This window comes from Magnolia sinica, chromosome 7 (assembly GCF_029962835.1).
Source record: "Magnolia sinica isolate HGM2019 chromosome 7, MsV1, whole genome shotgun sequence".
Taxonomy (NCBI): domain Eukaryota; kingdom Viridiplantae; phylum Streptophyta; class Magnoliopsida; order Magnoliales; family Magnoliaceae; genus Magnolia; species Magnolia sinica.
This window is the reverse complement of record NC_080579.1, coordinates 12075714-12099669: the sequence shown is the minus strand read 5'-3', so window position 1 is coordinate 12099669 and position 23956 is coordinate 12075714. Positions and strand designations below refer to the sequence as shown.

Genomic DNA, 23956 nt, shown 5'->3' with positions numbered 1-23956 from the left:
CAGATTAAGTTGAGCTGGTTTTTAATGCTTGAAAAAATTTCGAGCTGAGTTTCAGCTTGATCAAGCTCGGCTCAACTCGGACCGAACCTCAATTCAAACAGACTCGAATTGAATCAGATGAATGACTCAGTTATTTAGACATAAATGTTATTTGCTGACAGTGGAGAGAGTGGATACACCGGTTGTTTGATTTTAATGTTACTAGCTCAGTGCTTGATTTTGATGATGTTGTCTAGTTTGATGAAACACCTGTGAAACTCGGCTCGAAATCATGAGCTGTTGATCGAACCGAGTTCAGCCAGCGAGATACGCTTGAGGACCAAGCCAGATTCCAGTTTGAGCAGAGGTTGGCTACTAGCCGAGCTAAGCTGTGCCAAGTTCGACTAGGTTGGACTCCTCTACAACACTAATTGTATGGCCCATCATTTCAACGGTTTGGATTATTGAAATATGGCCACAGATCCAATATCTACACGGCAGCTTTTAAAGTAGCAATACTTCAAGGTGTATTATAGCAAACCTCGGACTGATCAGTGGCGGCTGATATGATACTCAGGCAGCCTGTTAAGCTTGATACACAAGCACCCAAAACTCGTACATGTGGCATATATCAGCTCAATTTTAACCGACTAAAATAGGGATCCACGGTTTCTAATCATAGTCCCAAAAAATTTAAGATTGGTTAAATAATTATAACCTCTGAGTAGTGGGAACTTGTTTGTTGAAATAGGACCATTAGATTTTTTTCATTTTTAACCGTCCAATAAATGTCCACTTATCCGAAGGTCAGATTATCAAATAAGTATAAAATTTGGCTCATGATACATCGAAGTTGTTAAATATAATTTGGACCATTTATTTTTAATTAATTGTATTTCTCATATGAGATATGTAAGTAGATTTTAAGTGCATGCGTATCATCCTTAACACTGTTCAGAGTATCAAAGCTTCTCTATTCTAGAACCTTTTCCGTACCGAGTGATTGAACGTTAGCAGTTTTTGTGTTCAACCGTATCTTTTGAAGTTCTCAGATCCATGGATAGCACCGTTATAACTATGCTTATTTTAAAATAATATCCATCCAGAATAGTATAAGCTAGATGGACGGTGAAGATTATTAATTGGCCCTTCCACACGTGTGATTCGAAGTGATGGATCTACCATTTCATCTCCATCTCCCACCAAGGAGTATTCGATACTCCGGCTGCTTGTGGTACTTGATACGCAGGCACTTAGATATTATACATCTTGAACGTATAAACTCAAATTAAACCGACTAAATTGTGGAAACCAACGTCTCTAAAATAAATTACAAAATTCATACCGTTCGAATAATCTTGACATGTGATTCTTATATACTTGTTTGTTGAATTAAGACCGTTGGATAACTGTCCAATAAATATTGACCAATCTGACAGTCATATAATAAAATAAAAATTTTCATTTATACTTGTAAACAGATAGTCAGATGTTGGACGGTTTAAATTTTAGTTATTTATATGAAATATATGCAATTTCTAAGTCCTGTGTATCATCCGTCACATTTTACCAGAGTATCAAAGTTTTTCTCCCTCCCAAATTGAAATTCTCCCAAAAGCGTTTTTCTGCAAACCCAAACGCGATTCCCACCGATTTTGAAATATCTGGGGCTTTTTTTAGGGTTTTTTCTGCTGCTTCTGATCAAGATCCTGTCATCCATGGAATTCCTGAATCCCTTCAACCTCTCTCCAAATCTCTTATCCTTCCTCAATGAGCATTTCAAGACCCGCGAAGATCTGTCTAGGGTTCCAGCTCTCGTGTCAAAATTGAAGGGAGATTGTGTGGATTTGGATCGAAGCCTCATAAGCCTGCAGAAGAAGCTGTCGTCGACCGTCGACGCTTGGATTTCCCGATCCAGTGGCATCGAATCTAGTCTTCGTCAGATCAATCGCGGGCTGGAAAGCTTCGATCTTTGCCTCTCTCGAGGTTTGCATATTCTCGTCCTGATTTTAGCAAATGTGGGGTTCTCTGATATTTTGGATTCCGTACATGTGGGGCCCATGAGCTCGTTTGGATGCCTTTAAATGATTTACACTGTCCTGTTTGGCTTTAAGCTTTAAATGATTTAGGGCCTGTTTGGATGCCTGTAAGTTCTTTTAAGTTGTAAGTGACTTACCTGTAAGTCACTTACAGGTGAAAGTTACTTACAGGTAACCTGTTTGGATGTAAGTTGTAAGTCACTTACAGGTAAGTTAGTTTTTATGTTTGGATCACCTGTAAGTTACTTACAGTTAGAAAGCTATATATTCACATCAAGCAGAGCTTAGATTGAGGAATCGTTCTAAAATGTTATAATCATTGAAAAAAAAAAAAAAGGGATCAAATATGTTATTTTGTTAAGCCCATCAAGATGAATATTTGCGATAATTATTAAGCTAAACCAATCATCAAGTGGGCTATAAAAGTGGGCCCACGAATTCAAAATATCTATAATATGGAGTAATAACTCAATTTGTTATCCAACATGTTCATAAGATCACAAACACTTGGATGAAGGGAAAAAAATCATCTTGATCCATAACTTCTATGTTCCCCCAAAAATTTTCAACGGTATACACTCAATTCACACTATTTCCTATGTTGTGGTCCACTTGATCTTTGGATATAGCTAATTTTTAGGATCAGGATTTAAAATTAAGTATTATAATGGATGGACAGTGTGGATCAAATACATATATCATGGTGGATCCCACAGAGTTTACGCATTACTCAGCACGCGATCCCTTCCCGCATAATACTCAGCCGTGCACCAGTTGACAAGAGTTCTTTTGAGAACTTTTTGAGAACTCATCATACGTGATTTGACAAAATCTGAACGGTCCACGTGATGCAGAACCCCATGAAACCCCCATTACCCAACTTTTACTTTGATCTAAAATATTGGTGGGCCATGACAAAAGAAAACATTTTCCAACCTTCATTTGCATCTCTCTTTTCTATAGCCCACCAGAGTTTTAAATCAGGGCGCAAATTGGTCCCTGACAGTTTCATGGGATGCTGCATCGCATGGTCCATTCGGATTAGAGGCCCATCACTTATACGCACATGCGCAAGTGCGTATAAGTGACTGTTTGAATGCCAGCGTGCCTTATAGAGTAACGTCAAACCACTCCTGTTTTCAAAGGAGAAAAAAAGGGTAGATGAAACCCTACCGTTATAGGAGGAGAAGAAACGGAAGGCGGTAACTGCAGCGAGAGATTGCAGGGACGGAGAGAGATTGGTGGGTTGGTGCATTTCCCCCTCTTCCCCTCTTTTTAAAAATCTGACCGTTGAGCCTGTAAGTAACTTACAGGGAGTGACTTCCCACCCCCATCCCCCTGCGGTTTTTTGGTAGATTTGCTTATAAGCGAATTACAGGTTGTAAGTTACTTATAGGTGATTTTTCTCCCCCAAACATCACCTGTAAGTGACTTCCCTGTAAGTCACTTCCCACTTACCCAACTTACAAGCATCCAAACAGGCCCTTACTGGTAAATGATTGTCTGTGTTTTGATAGCATGTGAATTGTTTATATCCTGTAATTGGGTATTTCCACCCGACATTGCTTGAAGAAGTAAATCTCTAAGAAATATTCAAATGACATATAAGAGCTTCATTTAAGATGGATCATTAGGTTGAGCCCATTTCAATAAAGCTTAGGGCTGATCCTCATGTTAAACCAAGCATTAGGTGAGCCATAGAAGTGGACCCACGAATTCAAATGGCCTTTTATGAGGACAAACAACTGAATATAAACAGGTAACCATAAACAATCTAGTCCAATCAGGATGTGGGCAGTAAACAAATCTGTTCCAATTAGGATGTCGGCCTCCCCCCAAAAAGCTGGTCTGATCAGGATGTGGGACACACAAAAAAAAACTGGTCCAATCAGGACATGGGCCCCCAAAATAATCACGTCCAATCAGGATGTGAGCCCCACAAAAATCTGGTCCAATCAGGATGTGGGCCCCCAAAAAATCTGGTCCAATCAGGAAATGGGCCCAAAAAAATAATCTGGTCCAATCACGATGTGGGCCTACAAAAAGGTTCTAATAAAGATGTGGGCCAAAAAAATAAAATCTTGTCCAATTAGGATGTGGGCCCATTGTGCTATGGGTTTTATCCCAAAATAAGGAACTATCCAATGATCACACATTAGGCATTAGTACCACAACGTGGGCTCAAAAGTCACCACCAAGGCTTAGGTGGACTACACATGGGGTTTTATCCCTCCATCCAGGTCTATGTGACCTTTTGAACAAGTTGGATGGCAAATTTAACATCATGGTGGGCCTAGGAAGGTTTCAACGGTGGGCGTTACCGTGTTAGTATTGTTGCGGAAAAACACCTGCACGTGACGTGATCAATGTAGGTGAGGCCAAAACACAAGAAAAAGGCCAAAAAAAAAGAGAGAAAGACGATGTATAGGGATTTACATGATTTGGCAATATGCCTACTCCACAGGGCAGGAACACAGAGCTTTCTTCTTTACTAAAAAAAAAAAAAAAGAAATAGAAATATAAGGCTGACCTTTCTCACACCCGTACAAGGAATTACACACCAAGGAATACCCCAGAAGATGAATTAATAGAATAAAATACCCCTCTCTCTAACTGTAGCTCTCTATATATAGACCATGCAAGAGGGGAGAGAGCACCAATCCAAAACCCTAGAGAAATTGGGCTTTAAGATGTATGGACATATGTACGTACATATATATTAAAAAAGAGGAAGAAGTCTCCTATTAGGAGATGTTAGTAGATGACTAACAAGTATCACCACTGCTTCCTGTGACGTGGTCCACTTCAGCCTTGAATCGAATCTACCTCATTTTTCGGGATATGCCTTAAAATGAGCTGTCAAAATGGATGGGCAACATGAATAAAAGCATACATCATGGTGGGCCCCACAAAACCCCTGCCTGGACCAAGTCCATCCATGCAAGGACAAGACATGATCGGCGTCTTTCATTTGCTCCCAATGAAGAGAAAAAAATGAAAAGAAAAAAAAAAAAAACCACTTGCTGCTAGTGGAGAGAGATCACCAGAAGCCTAGAATCTCGCCCAAAAGGGGGCTGGAAGGTACGTATCTCGTTGGAAAGGTGGTCGGAATCGAGACTGCCTTACTGTGTGAGTTCAGATCGTCGGAAGCTGCAAGGAGCAGTGTCTCTCCAACATTCCATTTTTTTTAAAATTGAAATAAATAAAGGGGGCCAAAGGCAACTAGAGAGAGAGAGAGAGAGAGAGAGAGAGAGAGAGAGAGAGAGAGAGAGAGAGAGGCAAAAGCCAAAAGAAAAAAAAAAAGAAGAGGGAAAGGACAATACAACTTGAACAGAACAAGCTAAAAGCAATTGAAAATAATGGAAACAAGGCCTAGAACTAGGAAGCAGATTGCCTCATGCCCTTGCTTGAATGATAATCCATCCAAGCAGGGTTTGTGTGGCCCACCATGATGTATGGTTTTATCTAGGTTGTTCATCCATTTTTCCATATCACTTTAGGATATGAACCCAAAAATGAGGCACATCCAAGGCTCAAGTGCACCACACAATAGGGATTGAACTCTCACCATTAAAAACTTCTTATAAGTGGCAGAACTTTTGGATCAATCTGATATTTGTGTTTTCCCTTCATCCAGGTCTATATGACCTTATGAACAGGTTGTATGTTACATTGTGAGAGGTCTTTGAGGCATCCCCTACATAGTGTGGCCCATCAGATCATTGTTGGGATCGCCAAACCACATATTCCATGTGAACGGATTCCTCTACCTCAGCAGGCTATAGAGGATGTTGAGGTTCATGACCCTAAGGGTTCTTTGGGTTTGGAATCCACTCTAGGTTTGAATGGTATTTGAAAGATTCTTAGGCGAGGAAACAGTTTCAGATTTCTTTTGTTTTCCTTCTTTCTTCTCTTTTTCGAATTGAAATTTTTATTCAAATTTCGTTTTTCATGATTGTTCCTGGGTTTTGATATGTCTTTTTGGATTATAGGCAAGAAGGGGAAGATGAGTTTGAGGAAAATACGAAAGATTTTACATGAGGAATTGCCTTTGCTTGCAAAGGAAATGGTTCAGATTGAGACAATCCGTGTTTATGCCGGTATATTTTTGAACTCCTACTTCCCGTGCTCTTCGAGGTATCTCGTGGTGTTCTTATCTATATTCTCTTTTTCAGGCACATTTGCATTCTCAGGGAAAGAGGACTAATATGATTCTCAACCTAAGGCTTTCAACAACATATGTGGTTTTCAATTCGGCCAAGTGTGGCCAATGTTTCAGTAATCTTGACCATTAACTCTGCTGTGCTTCCCATGGGTGGACCATGCCCCAAAAATCTCCTCAATTGGACAATCATAACCTTTCACATCTAAGAAGAGAAATGTAGCAAAGGTCCACATTCAACTGAAACTGGGCCCAAGATAGATGGCAACCATATTCCATCTTGGGAGAATTTTGGGCATGGTCCATCCACGAGCTCAAAAGACCAGTGGTCTCGAATTTCAAACCATGGGCATCATCTGTCAGGAATGAAAACCTGCATATACTGCGAAACAGTTGAATCACGTATCATATAATTCCTCATGAAAATGCTAGGCTACATGTGTGTATATTAGGAAAATGTGCCTTCATGCACTTTGTTTGGTTTATATTGGTGGTAGGACCCACAGGAGCCTTCATGCACGGCTTGACTGCCAAGTGCCAATACAAACCTATCAATGTGAATGTAGATGGATATTTCTTACACGGGTGTGTATGATTAGGAGGGCAACTCATCTCAACCAGTTACAAGAATTTTAGTAAATGTACAGCCTTTCTCCTTTCAAAAATCTTTCTCACTAGTCGCTGTAACTTTGAAGCCAACTCACCCATCCCTGCTGTTGGATTGAAACCTAGTTCAATGCCATATTTTCCTAAAGTCTCACAAACACAAATCCATTGTTAGGCTTGTAGCAATCAATGATTACCAGCATTACCAAACGACAATCAAATTTTATTATTATCACAGGGAGCTTGCAGATCCTCACTGATCTGTGTTCCCATTTTCAGCATAGTTGTAAGTTAGAAGCTTCAACCTTACCAAATACACAATGCAAAAGATCGGTGTATTGTTATCTTTGGAAGAACATTTCAATCATCCTTGTTTGATTGTATTCATACGTGATACATTGTGTCTGCTCTCGCATGTATGACATATAGGGTTGTCTGGTACATAATATCTGGTTAGCCTGATGGCATTGCTAATGGGAATTAATTGCCATTTTCATAGAATTCAATATGGTAGCGGAGCATGCCTCATCCAAACTAGGCTTTCTCCTCATTGGAAAACATCTGAGCCAAAGTTGAATAGTGAACTAATCTTTAAGATCGATAAAGATTTGGTAAGTAGGCTTGCCATGTTGAAGATTCAGGCTTGCTTTTTCCAATAGCGCCACAGTAGATGCCGTACACGTCTAGGGTTATCAGGACAGTTTGTTTTTTTTTTTTTGAAAGATAACTTTGATTAATAATAAAAACACAAAAGGAGAAACAAAAGAGGAAGGAAAGGAAAGAAAACTACAGATCTGCCGAGAGAGCAGATCTCATTACACGCCCAAAAAAAGAAGATTAATTCTTAAGAGACTTGATTTGCGCAGCCCATTCGATGATAAGACTTTTAGCTCTAGAGGAGACGTAGCCTGCAGAGTTGGCGATGTGCCTAAAACACTGGCCATTCCTTTCCTCCCAAACAGCCCACCAAATTGTCAAAAGGGCCATTTTCCACAGCCAAGATCGCTGCTTACCGAGCTTAGCCCCATGCCACGCATGGAAGAGCGAAGCCACTGAATCAGGGAAGCACTAATTGACGCTAAAACAGGCAAGGAAATCGTCCCAGATAGAGGAGATAGAGGGACAATGATGCAGGACATGGAAAATTAAATATGATATGCAAGATCTTAGGCTTTAGATCATACTAATTCAAAACAATCCATAGTAATTCCACATCTTACGCAAAAGCTCAAACATTCAAGTAAAGGGGAATCTATGCAGGTCCAGGCCTACACAGGTTAAGACTGGACCAATAAAAATTATAAACCAAACGATGCTCAAAGGGAAATAGAAATCAACCACACATGCATAGCAAACAGTCCCTAATCCAAGGGATTCACCAATCTCAATTCAAGGAACTCTAGGGTGAAAAAAGGGGCAAATAAATTAGGGCTAATGCAAACTAAGGCTAAGGTTTAGGAAATAGGAATGAAAAGAGGAAAACTAGATGAAAACCTGACCCGGAGAAAGCTCCTACGTGCAGATGGTGACCCGGGGCTGACGCACGTGCGCGGGGGGGTTGGCCGCATGTGTGATGGAAGCCTGTCTCTCCAAAGTGACACCTAGGCCTTGGTCGGACAAGGGAGACCTCCAATCCCTCCAAGTTTGACGACGATCCGACGTAAGGTCGAGGCGTAGTGTTCCGCCGAAGTTTCAGCCCTCCTACAGGTCTAGATTTTGGAAACTGGCTTTAGGGAGATGAATAGCTGCAAAAGCTGAAAAATTCAAAGCAATAATGATGATAGAAGATGAGATATATGGATGGGAGAGGGTAGGGACGGATGTGGATAGATGTGGCTTCACACCACGTAGTTAGCCCTTCGAAAAGGGAGGGCTTTGTACTCACTTTTGAATTTTTCCACAACTCACTAAGAGAGCAGAATAATAAAGTAGGAATTTTTATTAAGCTTCAATGAATGAAAAGAACTACAAGGGGTGCCTATTTATAGGGAAAACTCTATACCCTAAAAACTCGCACCATGTGCGCAGCCTATTACTTGGCGATGAAGTAAACTAAAATAAAAATCAAACAAAAAATTTAAAGCGTTAACGATGTTCTAAATAATAACAATAAGCAAAACCTAAAATATGAAATCAATCTGACGAGTGGGCCACGATCATGAGATCCCATGATGGGCTTTTCTTGGCTATCGGGTCCACTCTCTTGAATCAAAACTTCGTCTTCTAACTAGGAGGCCCTCCTTGGACGTCGTCATTGAGCCAGATCGACGGTGGGGCCCTCCTTTTCCTTGTGTACGTGTGTAGGGGATGGCGTGCACGCGCGTGTGCGCGTGATGTCCCCATTAGACAATGGATTAGCAGATGGTCCACAGATTCTTCGGACTGCATACACAACAAGTAGATGTTCACCAGACACATTTCTTTCTTCCTAAGATTATTGACAATTAGTATCCTTTTCTTAGTGACCAACCATCCAAAGGCGATGATCTTGGGGGGGACCAGATACTTCCAAATTTGCCTGCAGTGGGGAATGTTGAAAGGAAGAGAGCGGTCCAGCTGACTATAGAGAGATCTCACCGGAAATTTGGTGGATTTGGAATTCATCCAGATCAAAGTGTCTTCCATAGAGGGATCAAGAGATGCCTGTTGGATGCAATCAAGGAGGTTCACGAATTCCTGGATCTCCCAATCTTGGAGATTTCTTCTACAATCCACTGACCACACGATTTACCCTTCTACAGCTGAATAAGAATTTGCCACCGACACTGCCGGATTAGGAGCAAGGGAGAAGATTATCGGAAAATTTTCTTTTAATGGAGTGTTATCCACCCATCTGTCTGACCAGAAACTGATTTTGGCTCCCTTTCCAAGCTGAAACTCTACCCCTTTTAGAACTTCCTCTTGCATGACAGCGATGCCTTTCCAAATAGCCGAAGCCCTGTACCGGGACATATCTTTGCACCACCAGCCCCCTTCAGATCTGCCATATTTACTTTTAATAATTTTGTTCCACAAGCTATTATATCTGGTGAGTCACCACCAGAAGGGGCTGAAAAAATCACAAAGATCTGACTTAGCCACAGCTTGTTGGCCTGAAAATGGACAGGTAGGAAAAGGTTAAACCGAAAGTGATCAATGATTCACATTCGCTTGGCTGACATTTACACCAGCTGAATGGCTGGGACTTTCCAATCACCATGGAAGATATCTTGTCCATACGGTGGCCCACCAGATCAAACGTTCTGATTGCTCTAGATGTGTCTGAAATGTACAGTGGATATGATGGTGATGAGCAATCCCCCATCTTCAACAATACGGCAACTTCTCTTGCTCTTACTTATCTGCAAAATGTTCCTTTGTTTTCTTCTTTCGTGGTTATCATTTATATTGTTGTTACCAACTCACCGTGCAAACTATTCACGATATATGTTTTCTCATTTAGAATTCATTGAACTTCACAACATGGTTTGGACTCCGTTGTAATTATAATTATAAAACTCACTCAGCTCAAAACTCGGCCGAGTCAAATCCAGTTTGTGAGATTTCAAGCAGAGTCTTTAGGAAACTAAGTTCTGGCTGTGACTTGGCCATAACTTGGGAAGACTCGTTGAGTTGACTCGATAACTTGGTCAACTGATGTGATGTGCAGTGACCTGGGTCGAGTCACTCACCCTGTCAAGAAGGCTTTTAATAAAATCCAAAAAGATAAGTGTAGGAATCAAACTCGTGAACCTTGCTTCCCTCACACACTGTCCTGACCAGCAAGTTATACACGACTTGGTTGTTTAATTTATTGTTTTTTTAATAGTTATGGATATGCAATTATTCTAAATGTTCCTTAAAAGTTCTAATTTACGCTTATTAACTATCAAGTCGAATTGGGTCAAATCTTCGAGTTGGCTCAACCCCGTTGAATATCGAGTTTTCAGGTTTTTAAACTATGGTTTTAACACATTGCTGCTGCCCCCTTCATAGAGACAACTCTGCAGCTGGAAGCTCTAGTTGGAGATCTTGAAGATGCAGTTTTTGCTGTTGTTAGTCAAAGATCGAGGACTATTTTCACATTGAATCTTTCAAATGCATTGAATCCAACTGTGAGGCTAGTGACAATGCTTTCTTTCCTTTATTCCATTTTCTTTCTTCTGTCAGATTGGTCAGAACTGAAAAAGCAGGGACAACTAGAACATTACTCCATACCACTAGGGATATGTTTGGAATTACCTGCATCACTTCATGCAGGCGTGAATTTCTTCCCAAAATCGAAGTGAGATAAGAAGGTAGGAGGCACCCATAGGGCCCATTTGGATGCATGTGTGCAAAAGGGGTTTCCAGAGAAGGGGGTTTCAAGTCTGCTTTTTCAGTCAACTCAATGAAAACCAACCAGATATGTTTTTGTCGAGTGGGATCGTGAAATGGGGGGGCGTGCAAAGTGCATCCAATCCAATTGGTTTGGCTCATAAGGAGGTTTACGGCTTGAACGCCCTTTTGACGGTGCATCCAAAATGGGCTTTTATCTGATTACTGACGTGGAATGTATATCGGCAGCATTGCATAGTGAAAGCATGCCTGCTAATGCCATTGGCCCATCCCAAGCACATGGAAAACAGATACCGATCCATTTCACATGGATAACTAACTCATCCATGAGTCGAGGCTACATCCAAGTGGTACTTAAAACATGAGGAGAGGTTATAGGATACAATCCGACATATTGCTATAGGCTAGGTTGGGACTATACCAATTGGATCGATCCATCATGTTTCAATGATCCAAACTTATTAATATGATGGACCTTGACTTGTAAGGGAATAGTTCAACCCTTCTTTTCCTTCGAGCATGGAAGATCTCCTTAACTGTTGTCTTGTGGGCCATTGGTCAAAATTTTAAGATCTTCCAAGCTTAAAGATTTTAAGGCGTCCAACGTTGTCTGTGTATATTGTCAGATCAATGGTTCAGATCACCAAACAGGACCCCAGATCCAACATAGTATTGTAGCAAACCTCCAGTGAGATATGATCTGCTGATTTCTCATAATACTTCTACTGGAATGCAGGATTTCCAATTGAAGCAAGAAAAGCTGCTGCTTGCCATAAAAGTTATGAAGGAGATAGAGGAAGTTTTAGTAAATGTTGTGAAATCCATGCCAAAGTGGAGTCATCTTCTCAAGGCTGTCGATTCCAGAGTGGACAAAAGTTTGTCTATTCTCCGGCCACAAGCTCTTGCAGACCATCGATCGCTACTTGCATCTCTCAGATGGCCACCTCCCCTTTCGACATCAAGCCTGGACAAGGCAGAAAGCTTGGAAGTTCCAAACCCACTGCTGCTGATGCATGGAGATAAGAAGGAAAGGTATACCCAGAGCTTCCTAACGCTCTGTGCTTTGCAGCATTTTCAGGCTCAGAGGGAATTGAGACAGCAGGATCTTTTTAGATGCAAGAATGGGCATTCAGATTCCGCAGAACCATACAACAATCTGGGCCTTGATTGCAGTCTTTGGACCATTGATGAGCTAGTTTCTCCTATCGCATCGAGAACAGAACACCATTTTTCAAGATGGTCCGATCAACCTAAGTTCATGTTCGCTCTCGTCTATAAGATTACTCGGGATTTCATAGGAGTGGATGATGTTTTGCAACCTCTAATTGATAAAGCAAGGCTTGTGGGCTACAGCGCTAGGGAAGCTTGGGTATCGGCTATGGTGAAAATACTTTCCGGGTACCTATCGAAGAGGATCTTTTCCGTTCTTGCTGAAAGATATCATAATCGGAACAGGAATTCAGAAACTGTTTCTTCATGGCTTCATCTAGTTGACCTCATCATTTCTTTCGATAAGCAGATGCAAGTGCTTGCAAGTTCCGGAACGCGTCTTTTTGTTGGGGAGTCTACTGGATTTGGTGGTTTCTCAAGAGGGTTATCAGTGCTGTCAATATTCTGTGATCGGCCTGAATGGCTAGACATATGGGCCGCAATAGAGCTAAAGGACGCCGAGGAAAAGCTAAAAACTGAGCTGGCAGACGACAAAGCATGGACGGTCATTATAAAAAAAGAGGCCGAGTTTGTCCATGATACAGAAACCGAGTCATTTCTTCTCTCCACCAGAGAAGACTATAAAGCTCCATTGATCGTAGAGTCCGTTGTTCGAATTGCATGGACCATGATAGAAAGATGCCGAATGCTGCCAAGCATCTTAATGCGAGTGTGCTTTATCAGGTCATCCGTGTCTAGATTTCTATGGTGGTTTTTCAGACTGTTGCTTCACAGCTGTCAGGAACTAGAATCCTCAACTGCCTATGTAGACGACGATGCCTTACTGAGAATTGCCAGTTCAATCAATGCGGCCCGCTACTGTGAATCCGTCCTGCGGGAATGGAGCGAGGGTATCGATTTCCTGGAGATGAGAATCGCCGAAGGCCGTGCTTTGCGCGGGATAGAAGATGACCCGGATTGGCAAACCTTTTTTGTAGGCGAAATAAACACGTTGATGAAGTTGGAGACTGAATGGGTTGAGGAGATATTGGCTTATATCCTGCGGCAATTTAACATTCTATGCTGGGATTACATCCAGAACGGAAACCAATGGGAGCAAGAAGAAGAACAAGAAGAATCTGGTTTTGATGCAGCTGTATCTGTCGAGCTTGTCGAGGCATTGGACGCTTTGCGAGATAGGCTTCGTGTATTGAAAATGGGTTTGAATTCTAAGGATTTCTTGGACTTATGGAGAAGTGTGGCAGGTGGGCTCGACCATTTTATGTTCAGCAGTGTCCTGCTGAGCGGTGCGGAATTTTCAGGCCGTGGGATCAGACGGTTTAGAGCTGATGTGCGGGCACTGTTCCTTGTTTTCCAGCCCTTTTGTGCCCGGCCGGAAGCCTTTTTTCCATGCATAAGCAATTCAATGAAGCTGTTAGAAATGGGGTGGGGAGATGTGAAGCAGTTGATGGGAGTCTTATCAAAAGGTGAAAGGAGAATAGAATGCTTGCAAATGCATGGAGTGTTCCATGTATCTCCTGCCCAAGTTGAGAAGATTTTGAGGAATAGGAAGTTTGGCGGGTGATCTTGCAATAGGCCCCGGCTGGTCCATCGGTCTTCCAATCCTTGTCCTATATGTGTTTACTTTTTGGCTCGAGCCACCCATGGTCAGGTATGGGCCTGATTTCAAAGGCCAATTAATAAAAGGGACACGATCAGGAGCTACAGGTACCACCATAAGCGTAGGTGCAGGGGCCCATGCGATGTGTTTACTTCAATGCGCCTATCAGACGAGTCACCTCAGAAAATTCATAGGACCAATCCAAAACTATACTTCAGACCAACCCAAAAATAACATGGGCCACAACACTTACTGGTGAGCTCACACCAGATGCGACTCAACTCGCACATTGTGATTAATCTAGTGGTTGTGATATACATGATCATCGCATGGGTTCTCCCTTGACCATCCCATGGTGAGTCTTTGTTGCTAGATATAAGCTCATGCACTCTTGACTATCCTGCATCTTTGACCTGTAATATATATATATATATATATATATATATATATATATATATATATATATATATATATATATATTGGGATTTACAATGATAAAGTAGTCCAAGAAAGGGAAGAAAGGAAAGCATCACATCGGAGGAAAATCGTGGAAAAAGAAAAGATTTCATTTTCTTTAGGTATGAGAAAAAGGCGATTTGGGTAGTTAATTAGAAACAGAGTTTTCTACTCATACATCTGTGAAACTTCGTAGGTTTGGGGCTATGGTCTGTGTAAACCATTGATATGATGTCCACGTCACCCATTTCCAAAAAATCTCCAAATGGGAAGATCCTAACCATTGAACTGCTGCTGTTTCCTCCATGAATGTTGGCTTGTTCATGCATTTCTTATAAATAAAGTATTTGCTTGCTATTAATGGGAAGGTTAGTGTTGACTGATTGAGGGGAATTTTTTGGAATGGTCCATCCATGATAGGGCTGTTAGATCAATGGCTAAGATAGACCAACCATGGTAGTTTGTAGATTTGACAACGGCATCATCTACAAAATCAAGTGCATTCTGTCATGGAATATGGGTGGGCATGGCCAGTTGGTGGCCAACGAAATAGTTGATCAAAACCCAACAGATAAATTCCCATTTTGTGCAGATTATGATCACTCAAACAAATGGATTTTTGCGAGGTGCCCCATCTCTAGTGTGGCCCATGATTTGGATGATTAGGATTCAACTGCATCTACGCCACATTTCCATCGTGAACGTGCACAATTGCATCCTGCAATAGCCCTACATTTCAAGAGTCGGTATGCTAGGGTCTAAGATCAGCTCCACCACCCCTAGAACAATCTTCAGTTCCTCAAGCATGGTATCTCTTATGCATGTTTGTGCCATGAACACTGCTTTCTTCCGTCTCTTTGAGTGTTGGAATTGAAATGCCTGAAAGTCAGATCTCTTCTGAAATGGGAGAAGAGATCCTTTGTAAAACTGTCACTTTTTAACTCTTTCCAATGTCCTCTTACAGAAACCACAGGGTAATCCCAGCATCTTTTTTGGTAGCTATGCAGAGCACAACATAGAATTCGTATTTCTGAAAAGAATCTGAATCACTTTTGAGAGGGGAAGCAACCAAAGCTTCTACTTCAAACATATATACTAAAATGATTCAACCTTTCACTTCAATGCAATTTAAGAAACTGCTCGAAAACAAATGGAAATCCGATTTACAGTCTCTGAATTAGTTATCTCACATAAAATTTCAATAACCCAAATAATCCCCAACCAACAGCTGGACTTCCAATTTGCTTTCAGAGGCCAAGAACAATTTGATTTCAGAGAAATTTACGACTGTGGACCCCACCTTTTATCCATTGGATATTCTTGAAACAATACAAACTTAGAATACGCAGTTGGACCTCCTCGTACGGACAACAAATTTCAGGACGAAAATACCCCTCCTTTTCACGGAAACGGATTGGGTACGCCTCCTGCCACCCGCCCAAGACGGATAGTCAGTGGTACGTGGGCCTCACCATGATGTTTGCTTTTCATCCATGCCGTCCATATATTTTTTGAGATCATTTTATGGTATGAGACCAAAAATGAGGTATATCCAAGTCTCAAGTGTACCACATTACAGGAAACAGTGTTGAATGAGCGTCAACCATTGGAAACTCAGGTGGAGCCCACTGTGATGTTTGCGAGAAATCCTCCCCATCTAAGTTCATTCATAGGGTCACAAAGACCTGGATGAAGAGGAAAAACAAATTTCAGAATGATCAAAAACTTTTGTAACCCCTGAAAGGGTTTCAATGGTAGACGTTCAATTCCCCATTGCCTTTTACAGTGTGGTCCACTTGATAGCTAGATCTATTTAATTTTTCGTCTCAAGCTTAATATGAGCTCGCCAAATAGATGAACGGTTTGGATATAACACAAACCTCATGATTGGACCCACACATGCAACACAATTAAAAAAAAAAAACCGTTTTTTTTTTTTTATTTACTTTGAGAACTTTTTCTCCCTTACATTTTTCTTTAATACATAATTATATAAATATGTATATATAAGTAAATAAAAATATTTTTTTATCTTTTAATTCATTTCTTTGTCCATGTATTCAACAAGCAAATCTCCTAAATTAAAATGATTTTTTTTTTTTTTTTTTTTTACACACCCCCACACACTCACACTAGTGGAATTTTACCACCTATGGATACTCAAACGCTTGACCGGGTGTTGAAACTCCTAAGGGCCCGTTTGGCCGGGTGGATTGGGAGGGATTGAATGGTATTAGAGTGGATGGCATGGATTTCTAGGTAATAATGGTGTTGTCAGTGGATTATCTGGAGATCCATGGGATTGCTATATCCCTAGATTGCTATTTCCAATCTGTTTGGTGCGCCCGGCCAATCCTGGGATTAAACCTTCTCATCCCTTCCAATCCCTCATACCAAACACGTCCCATGCAATTTTGAAAGGATTAGGTTGGATTGGATGGGATTTAGAGGTAATGATGGTGTTGTTAGTGGATTGTCTTAAGATCCATGGGATTGGGATCAGATCACTGACTCTGTTTGGCACGCCAGGCCAATCCCGGGATTTGACTTTCAATCCCTTCCAATACCATCCAAGCCCTTCCAATCCGACCGGCCAAACGGGCCCTAAGAGTCTACCACCCGAGGGAGAGTAAGGATCCAAACTAGAATGATATACTTAACGTACTATATATGATTTTGGGGTAGGAGAAGTTAATTAGCGGGGCAAGCATGAAATTCAGTGGGGCAAACATGAAATTCAATGGGGCAAACATGAAAATGAGAGGGCAAGCATGAAAATTAGCGAGGCAAACATGAAAATGAGAGGGCCAAACATGAAAATGAGTAGGGCAAGCATGAAAAAGAGCAGGGCAAACATGAAAAAGAGCGGGGTAAACTAGAAAATCAGCGGGGGAAACATGAAAAGCAGCGGGGTAAACTAGAAAAACAGCGGGGCAAACTAAAATATGAGCGGGGCAAACTAGAAAATCAGCGGGGGAAACATGAAAATCAGCGGGGCAAACATGAAATGCAGCGGGGGAAACATGAAAAGAAGCGGGGCAAACTAGAAAATCAGCGGGGGAAACATGAAAAGCAGCGGGGCAAACTGAAACATGAGCGGGGCAAACTAGAAAAACAACGGGGCAAACTAAAAAATCAGCGGGGGAAACATAAAAAGTAGCGTGGCAAACTAGAAAATCAGCGGGGGAAACATGAAAAGCAGCGGGGCAAACTAGAAAAACAGCAGGGCAAACTGAAATATGAGCGGGGCAAACTAGAAAATCAGCGGGGGAAACATGAAACGCAGCGGGGCAAACTAGAAAATCAGCGGAGGAAACATGAAAAGCAGCGGGGCAAATAGATTGAGTGTGGATTGTTTGTGTAGAACGTACACTAGTGACGTTGGGTCTCATTTGTCCATGTCATTTTCAAGGACTCAAGCTAACAAGATATGTCGGATTTCTCTCTCCCAAATAGATTACGTTCTATGCTACATGACTTTTTAAAGGGGTAGTCCTATATTTTAGCTTGGTTTTTTAAAGAAAAAAAAATGAAGTTCTTTATAATGAATAATCACGTATATAATTAATAAAATCATAGATACAAAAAATAAATCCTATATTGAAATATAATAAACTAATATAATAATGAAAATATTAGCATGCATACACCCGACCAACCCAATCAACCCATCGAGCCCTCTTGTGTTGGGCTTGGGTTGAGAATTCCCAACCCAAGATTGGGTTGGGTTAGGTCAAGGTTTAGGTATAGGAACCTTGGGTTGGGTTAGGGTTAAGCACCAACCCGAACCAACCGGCCCGACTTTCAGCCCTAATTTCATGTTTGCCTTACTCAATTTCATGTTTTACCCGCTAAATTTCTAGTTTTCCCCACTCAATTTCATGTTTGCCTCACTTAATTTCATGTTTGCCCCGTTGAATTTTCAGTTTGACCGCGAAGTGATTGAAATTGACCACGAACTGAATGAAATGGATTTTTGACCATCGACCTGATGGAATCTTGGAAAATAACTAGGTTGGTTGGCTAAATTAGCTTCTCCTACTCCAAAATCATATGTGGTATGTTAAGTAAATCATTCTAGTTTAGGAGATATGCTTGTTAAATAAATAGACAAAGAAATGAATTGAAAGATAGAAAAATATTTTTATATACTTATATATACATATTTACTTAATTATATAGCCCACTATGCAGTATGTGTGAAACCACCTCCATCTATTAGGTCAAAACACTTATTTTCACCATTAGCTATAGGGTCCCACTGACCCTAATTCACTAGCTTCTTTTTCTTTTTCTTTTTTCGTTATAATTCCTACGGCATTTTGTGGGTCCCATTATAAGGTACGTGTTATATCCAAACCGTCCATCTATTTGACGAGCTCGTATTAAGGCTTGAGACGAAAAATAAGACAGATCTAGCTATCACCTAGATCCATAGCTCAACCGGCAGACTGAGTGGAAATACCTCGTTTCAACACTTGAGGTCTTGGTATCGATCCTAAAAGCGGGGCAAGCATGAAAAAGAGTGGGGCAAACATAAAAATGAGCAAGGTAAGCATGAAATATGAGCGGGCAAACTAGAAAAACAGCGGCAAACATGAAAATGAGTGGGCAAACTAAAAAAGCAATGGGCAAACTAGAAAGTGAGAGAAACATGAAAAAAAGTGGGGCAAACTAGAAAAGCAATGGGGAAAACATGAAAAACAATGGGAAAAATTAGAAAAATAGCGGAAACATGAAAAATAGTGGCAAACTAAAAAAGCAGGGCAAACAAGAAAAATAACATACTAAATCTAAATAATAGTCAAAAGCAGTGGGAAAACATGAAAAGCAGCGTCAAAAACTAGAAAAGCATGGAAACCATACTAGCAGGGAAAACATGAAAAGCAATGGGGCAAATAGTAGTTTTCCACTGCTTTTCTAGTTTTCCCTGCTTTTTTATGTTTCCCATGCTTTTAAGTTTGCCGCTTATTTTTCATGTTTCTCCATGCTTTTCATGTTTCCATGCTTTTCTAGTTTTTGATTCATGTTTCCTCCGCTACTTTTCTAGTTTGCCCATTTTTTCTAGTTTACCCCGCTCATACTTTATCCTGCTGTTGTTCTATCTTGCCCCACTCATATTTCAGTTTGCCTCGCCATTTTTCTAGTTTGCTCCGCTATTTTTCACGGAAATACCCCTCCTTTTCACAGAAACAGATTGAGTACTCCTCCTGCCACCCGCCAATGGCGGATCGTCTCTGGTCTGTGGGCCCCATCATGATGTATGATTTTCATCCATGCCGTCCATATATTTTTCCAAATCATTACAGGAAACAGTGTTGAATGGGAGTTAACCATTAGAAACTCAGGTGGGGCCAACTGTGATGTTTGTGAGAAACCTGATAAAACTTAGGTTGGGCTTGGGTTGAGGTCTCAGGTTATCCGACCTAACCCGAACTCGATCAATATATTAGTTACTTATAAATTATAATTGAGTGTGGATTGTTTGTGTAGAAGGTACACTAGTGATGTCGGGTCTCATTTGTCCACGTCATTTCCAAGGGATCACACCACGGGAAACAATGGGCATAATGATTTCCACCGTTGAAACCATAATGGGCCCAATAGTGATGTTTGTTTGTTATCAAACATATTCATAAGATCATATAGACATGGATTAATAGAAAAAACAATTATAAACTTGATCCAAAACTTCTATAGCCCCCAAGAAATGATCAACAATAGAAGTTCAATTAAAAATTTCATTTCGTGTGGTTCATTTGAACATTGAATAAGTTTAGATTTATCGGCTTAAGCAATGAAAAAATCTGTTAAGTTCGCCATGCTAATTGTCTAGTTTGCCCCATTGAATTTCATGCTTGCCCTGCTCAATTTCATGTTTGGATTTTCTCTTTCCAACTATCCTTATAAACTTCGTGTGTTGGATAGGTTCTGACGACCCTTGACCCAAACCCTAGGTTGAAGCATTTAATCGGGTTTTCTCTTTCCAAATATCCGTAAAAATGTTATACATATGTTATATTTGAGGATTATATAAATATGCAAACCCACTGATGTGTATTGTGTTCAACGAAATGCCTGTGTGGGCCTGATAATAACATTACTTGCTAAGTATGGTTGACAAAATGAGTTCAAACTTGGTTTTGCTAAGTGAGGTTGACAAAAAAGAAAAATGCCATCAGGATTATTGTGAAGGAAAAAAACTAAAAACACATTATAAACTCACTGTTGTGACTTGACCGATCGGCCAGGTAGACGTCGACCCCATCCGTAATAGCCATTGACCGATCGGCCAAGGTCTACTGGTCGACCCCAACTCATGCTTTGACGACGGCGACCCCATCAATGGCCATTGACGATCGCCGGGTTGGGACGGCCAGCCGGGTCGAGCTTCTATCGCTACGGATTATAACCGTAGCCATAACTATAATGCTATGCACTTTTTTTCTATTTTCTCTTCTTCTTTTTTTTTTTTTTTTTTTTACGTGGAGAACATTTTCCCCCTTACATTTTTCTATAATACATAATTATGTAAATATGTATATATAAGTACATAAAAATATTTTTCTATCTTTTAATTCATTTCTTTGTCTATTTATTTAACAAGCATATCTCTTAAACTAGAGTGATTTACTTAACTTACCGCATATGATTTTGGGGTAGGAGAAGCTAATTTAGCCAACCAACCTAGTTATTTTCCAAGATTCCATTGGGTCGATGGTCGAAAATCTATTTCATTCATTTCGTGGTCAATTTCAATCACTTCGCGGTCGGGTTGGATCGAGTTGAAAGTCGAGTGGGTTGGTTCGGGTTAGTGCTCAACCCTAACCCAACCCAACCCAATCTTGGATTGGAAATTCTCAACCCAAGCCCAACCTAAGAGGGCTCGACAAGTTGATTGGGTTGGTCGGGTGTATATGTGCTAATATTTTTGTTATTACATTAGTTTATTATATTTCAATATAGGACTTATTTTTTGTATCTATGATTTTATTAATTATATACGTGATTATTCATCATAAAGAACTTCATTTTTTTCTTTTAAAAACCAAGCTAAAATATAGGACTACTCCTTTAAAAAGTCATGTAGCATAGCACGCAATCTATTTGGGAGAAAGAAATCCGGCATATATTGTTAGTGTGAGTCCTTGGAAATGACTTGGACAAATGAGACCCGACATCACTAGCGTACCTTCTACACAAACAATCCACACTCAATTATAATTTATAAGTAACTAATATATTGATCGGGTTCGGGTTGGGTCGGGCAACCTGAGACCTCAACCCAAGCCCAACGTAAGTTTTATCGAGTTGGTGTTTATATAGCCCTTCACGTAGGTAGCCTTTCGCACATGTAGGTAGCCCTTCATGTGTCATTAAAGGCCCTTTTTACTATGTAGAGCATCCAAATTGCAGGGCAAACTAGAAAAACAGCGGGGCAAACTAGAAAAACAGCGGGCAAACTTAAGTATGAGCGGGGCAAACTAGAAAAATAGCGGGGCAAACTTAAGTATGAGCGGAGCAAACTAGAAAAACAGCGGGGCAAACTAGAAAAATAGCAAGGCAAACTAGAGAAACAGCGGAGCAAACTGAATTATGAGCGGGGCAAACTAGAAAAACAGCGGGGTAAACTGCATTATGAGCGGGGCAAACTGAATTATGAGCGGGGCAAACTACATTATGAGCGGGGCAAACTACTGGACCCTGTCATTAAAGGATTCTGGTTAAAAAAATAACACAAATAGTTTTTATGAGACATCTATTTAGTGGGCTCTAGATAGACGGTTATAAACAAAGACTGTGTAGACATTTATCAGTAAGAAGGGAAAGTGATGGCTAGGATTTTCGGATCCTCGTGATTTTTGAACCATGGACCATCCATGGAAGAGAGAGTGGACAGTCTCAAACCATGGACATCACTAGCGTACCTTCTACACAAACAATCCACACTCAATTATAATTTATAAGTAACTAATATATTGATCGGGTTCGAGTTGGGTCGGGCAACCTGAGACCTCAACCCAAGCCCAGCCTAAGTTTTATCGGGTTGGTGTTTGTATAGCCCAAGCTTGAGATCGGACCCGATATATCCTGCCCAAGCCCGGGTCGGGCAGGTTGAACCCGCCCAACTTTCAGCCCTACTAAATACCCATTGTATCAGCTTTTTTATATAGGCGAAAAAGACCATTGTCACATACATATATAGGGAATTTCCATCAAGCACTGATCACCTACAGGCGAGGTCGACTTTTACTGACAACATGCTCCTTGTGTAGGACATCCATACCACACAAACAGTAGGCCATACCATGAAGATCGTTCATGTCGAAAATCAGGCTGGTCCACTGATCAGATGGGTTGCATCTGAGCGTTGAGTCAGGCCAAACTAGAATATCAGGGGGTAAACTAAGAAATCAGCGAGGCAAACTAGAAAATTAGCTAGGCAAACTAGGAAATCGGCGGGGCAAACATGAAATTCAGCGGGGCAAACTAGACAATCAGCGGGGCAAACTTAACAGATAATTTTATGGCTTAAGCCGATAAATCTAAACGTATCCAATCTTCAAATGGACCACACTCATTTTCATATTTGCCCTGCTCATTTTAATGTTTGCCCAGCTCTTTTTCATGTTTGCCCCGCACTTTTTCATGCTTGCCCCGCTCATAATTCAGTTTGTCCCGCTGTTTTTATAGTTTGCCCCGCTCATACTTAAGTTTGCCCCACTGTTTTTCTAATTTGCCCCGCTCATAATTCAGTTTCCCCCGCTGTTTTTCTAGTTTGCCCCTCTCATAATTCAGTTTTCCCCGCTGTTTTTCTAATTTGCCCCACTCATAATTCAGTTTCCTCCACTGTTTTTCTAGTTTGTCCCACTGTTTTTCTAGTTTGCATCGCTCATAATTCAGTTTGCCCTGCTCATACTTAAGTTTGCCCTGCTATTTTTCTAGTTTGCTCAGCTCATATTTCAGTTTGCCCCGCTGTTTTTTAAGTTTGTCTCGCTCATATTTCAGTTTACCCCACTGTTTTTCTAGTTTATCCAGCTGTTTTTCTAGTTTGCCCCGCTCGGGTGGTAGACTCTTAGGAGTTTCAACACCCGGTCAAGCGTTCAAGTATCCGAAGGTGGTGAAATATGTATATATAAGTGTATAAAAATATTTTCCTATCTTTTAATTCATTTCTTTGTCTATTTATTTAACAAGCATATCTCCTAAATTAGAATGATTTACTTAACTTACCACAAAAGATTTTAGGGGTAGGAGTAGCTAATTTAGCCAACCAACCTAGTTATTTTCCAAGATTCCATCGGGTCGATGGTTAAAAATCCATTTCATTTAGTTTGTGGTCAATTTCAATCACTTCGCTGTTAAACTGAAAATTTGGCGGGGCAAACATGAACTTGAGTGAGGCAAACATGAAATTGAGCGGGGCAAACTAGACATTCGACGGGGCAAACATGAAATTGAGCAAGGCAAACATGAAATTATGGCTGAAAGTCGAGCGAGTTAGTTCGCGTTGGTGCTCAACCTTAACCCAACCCAAGGTTCCTATACCTAAACCTTGACCCAACCCAACCCAAGGTTCCCATACCTAAATCAGCGGGGCAAATTAGAATATTAGCGGGGAGTATC

The 23956-nt window shown here is 40.8% G+C and overlaps 1 protein-coding gene across 2 annotated transcripts; it reads left to right on the top strand.

Annotated features, from left to right (window-relative positions):
- The first annotated feature begins 1595 nt into the window (after positions 1 to 1595).
- LOC131251069 (RINT1-like protein MAG2L) lies at positions 1596 to 14221 on the top strand. Of its 2 annotated transcripts, XM_058251556.1 has the most exons (4): positions 1596 to 1965; positions 6011 to 6118; positions 10762 to 10880; positions 11840 to 14221. In XM_058251556.1, exons 1-4 carry the CDS (start codon positions 1698 to 1700, stop codon positions 13835 to 13837), a joined length of 2493 nt encoding a protein of 830 aa, XP_058107539.1. In that variant the 5' UTR covers positions 1596 to 1697; the 3' UTR covers positions 13838 to 14221. The 2 variants fall into 2 exon arrangements, with proteins under 2 accessions (XP_058107539.1, XP_058107541.1); XM_058251558.1 differs by lacking the exons at positions 1596 to 1965; positions 10762 to 10880.
- Positions 14222 to 23956: the final 9735 nt, after the last annotated feature.

Bases quoted from the DNA above. Each gene is read 5' to 3' on its own strand.
- LOC131251069 (XM_058251556.1), top strand. From the start codon at position 1,698: ATGGAATTCCTGAATCCCTTCAACCTCTCTCCAAATCTCTTATCCTTC. The intron at 6,119-10,761 runs GTATATTTTTGA...CCCCCTTCATAG, and splicing joins GACAATCCGTGTTTATGCCG to AGACAACTCTGCAGCTGGAA. The intron at 10,881-11,839 runs GTGAGGCTAGTG...ACTGGAATGCAG, and splicing joins CAAATGCATTGAATCCAACT to GATTTCCAATTGAAGCAAGA.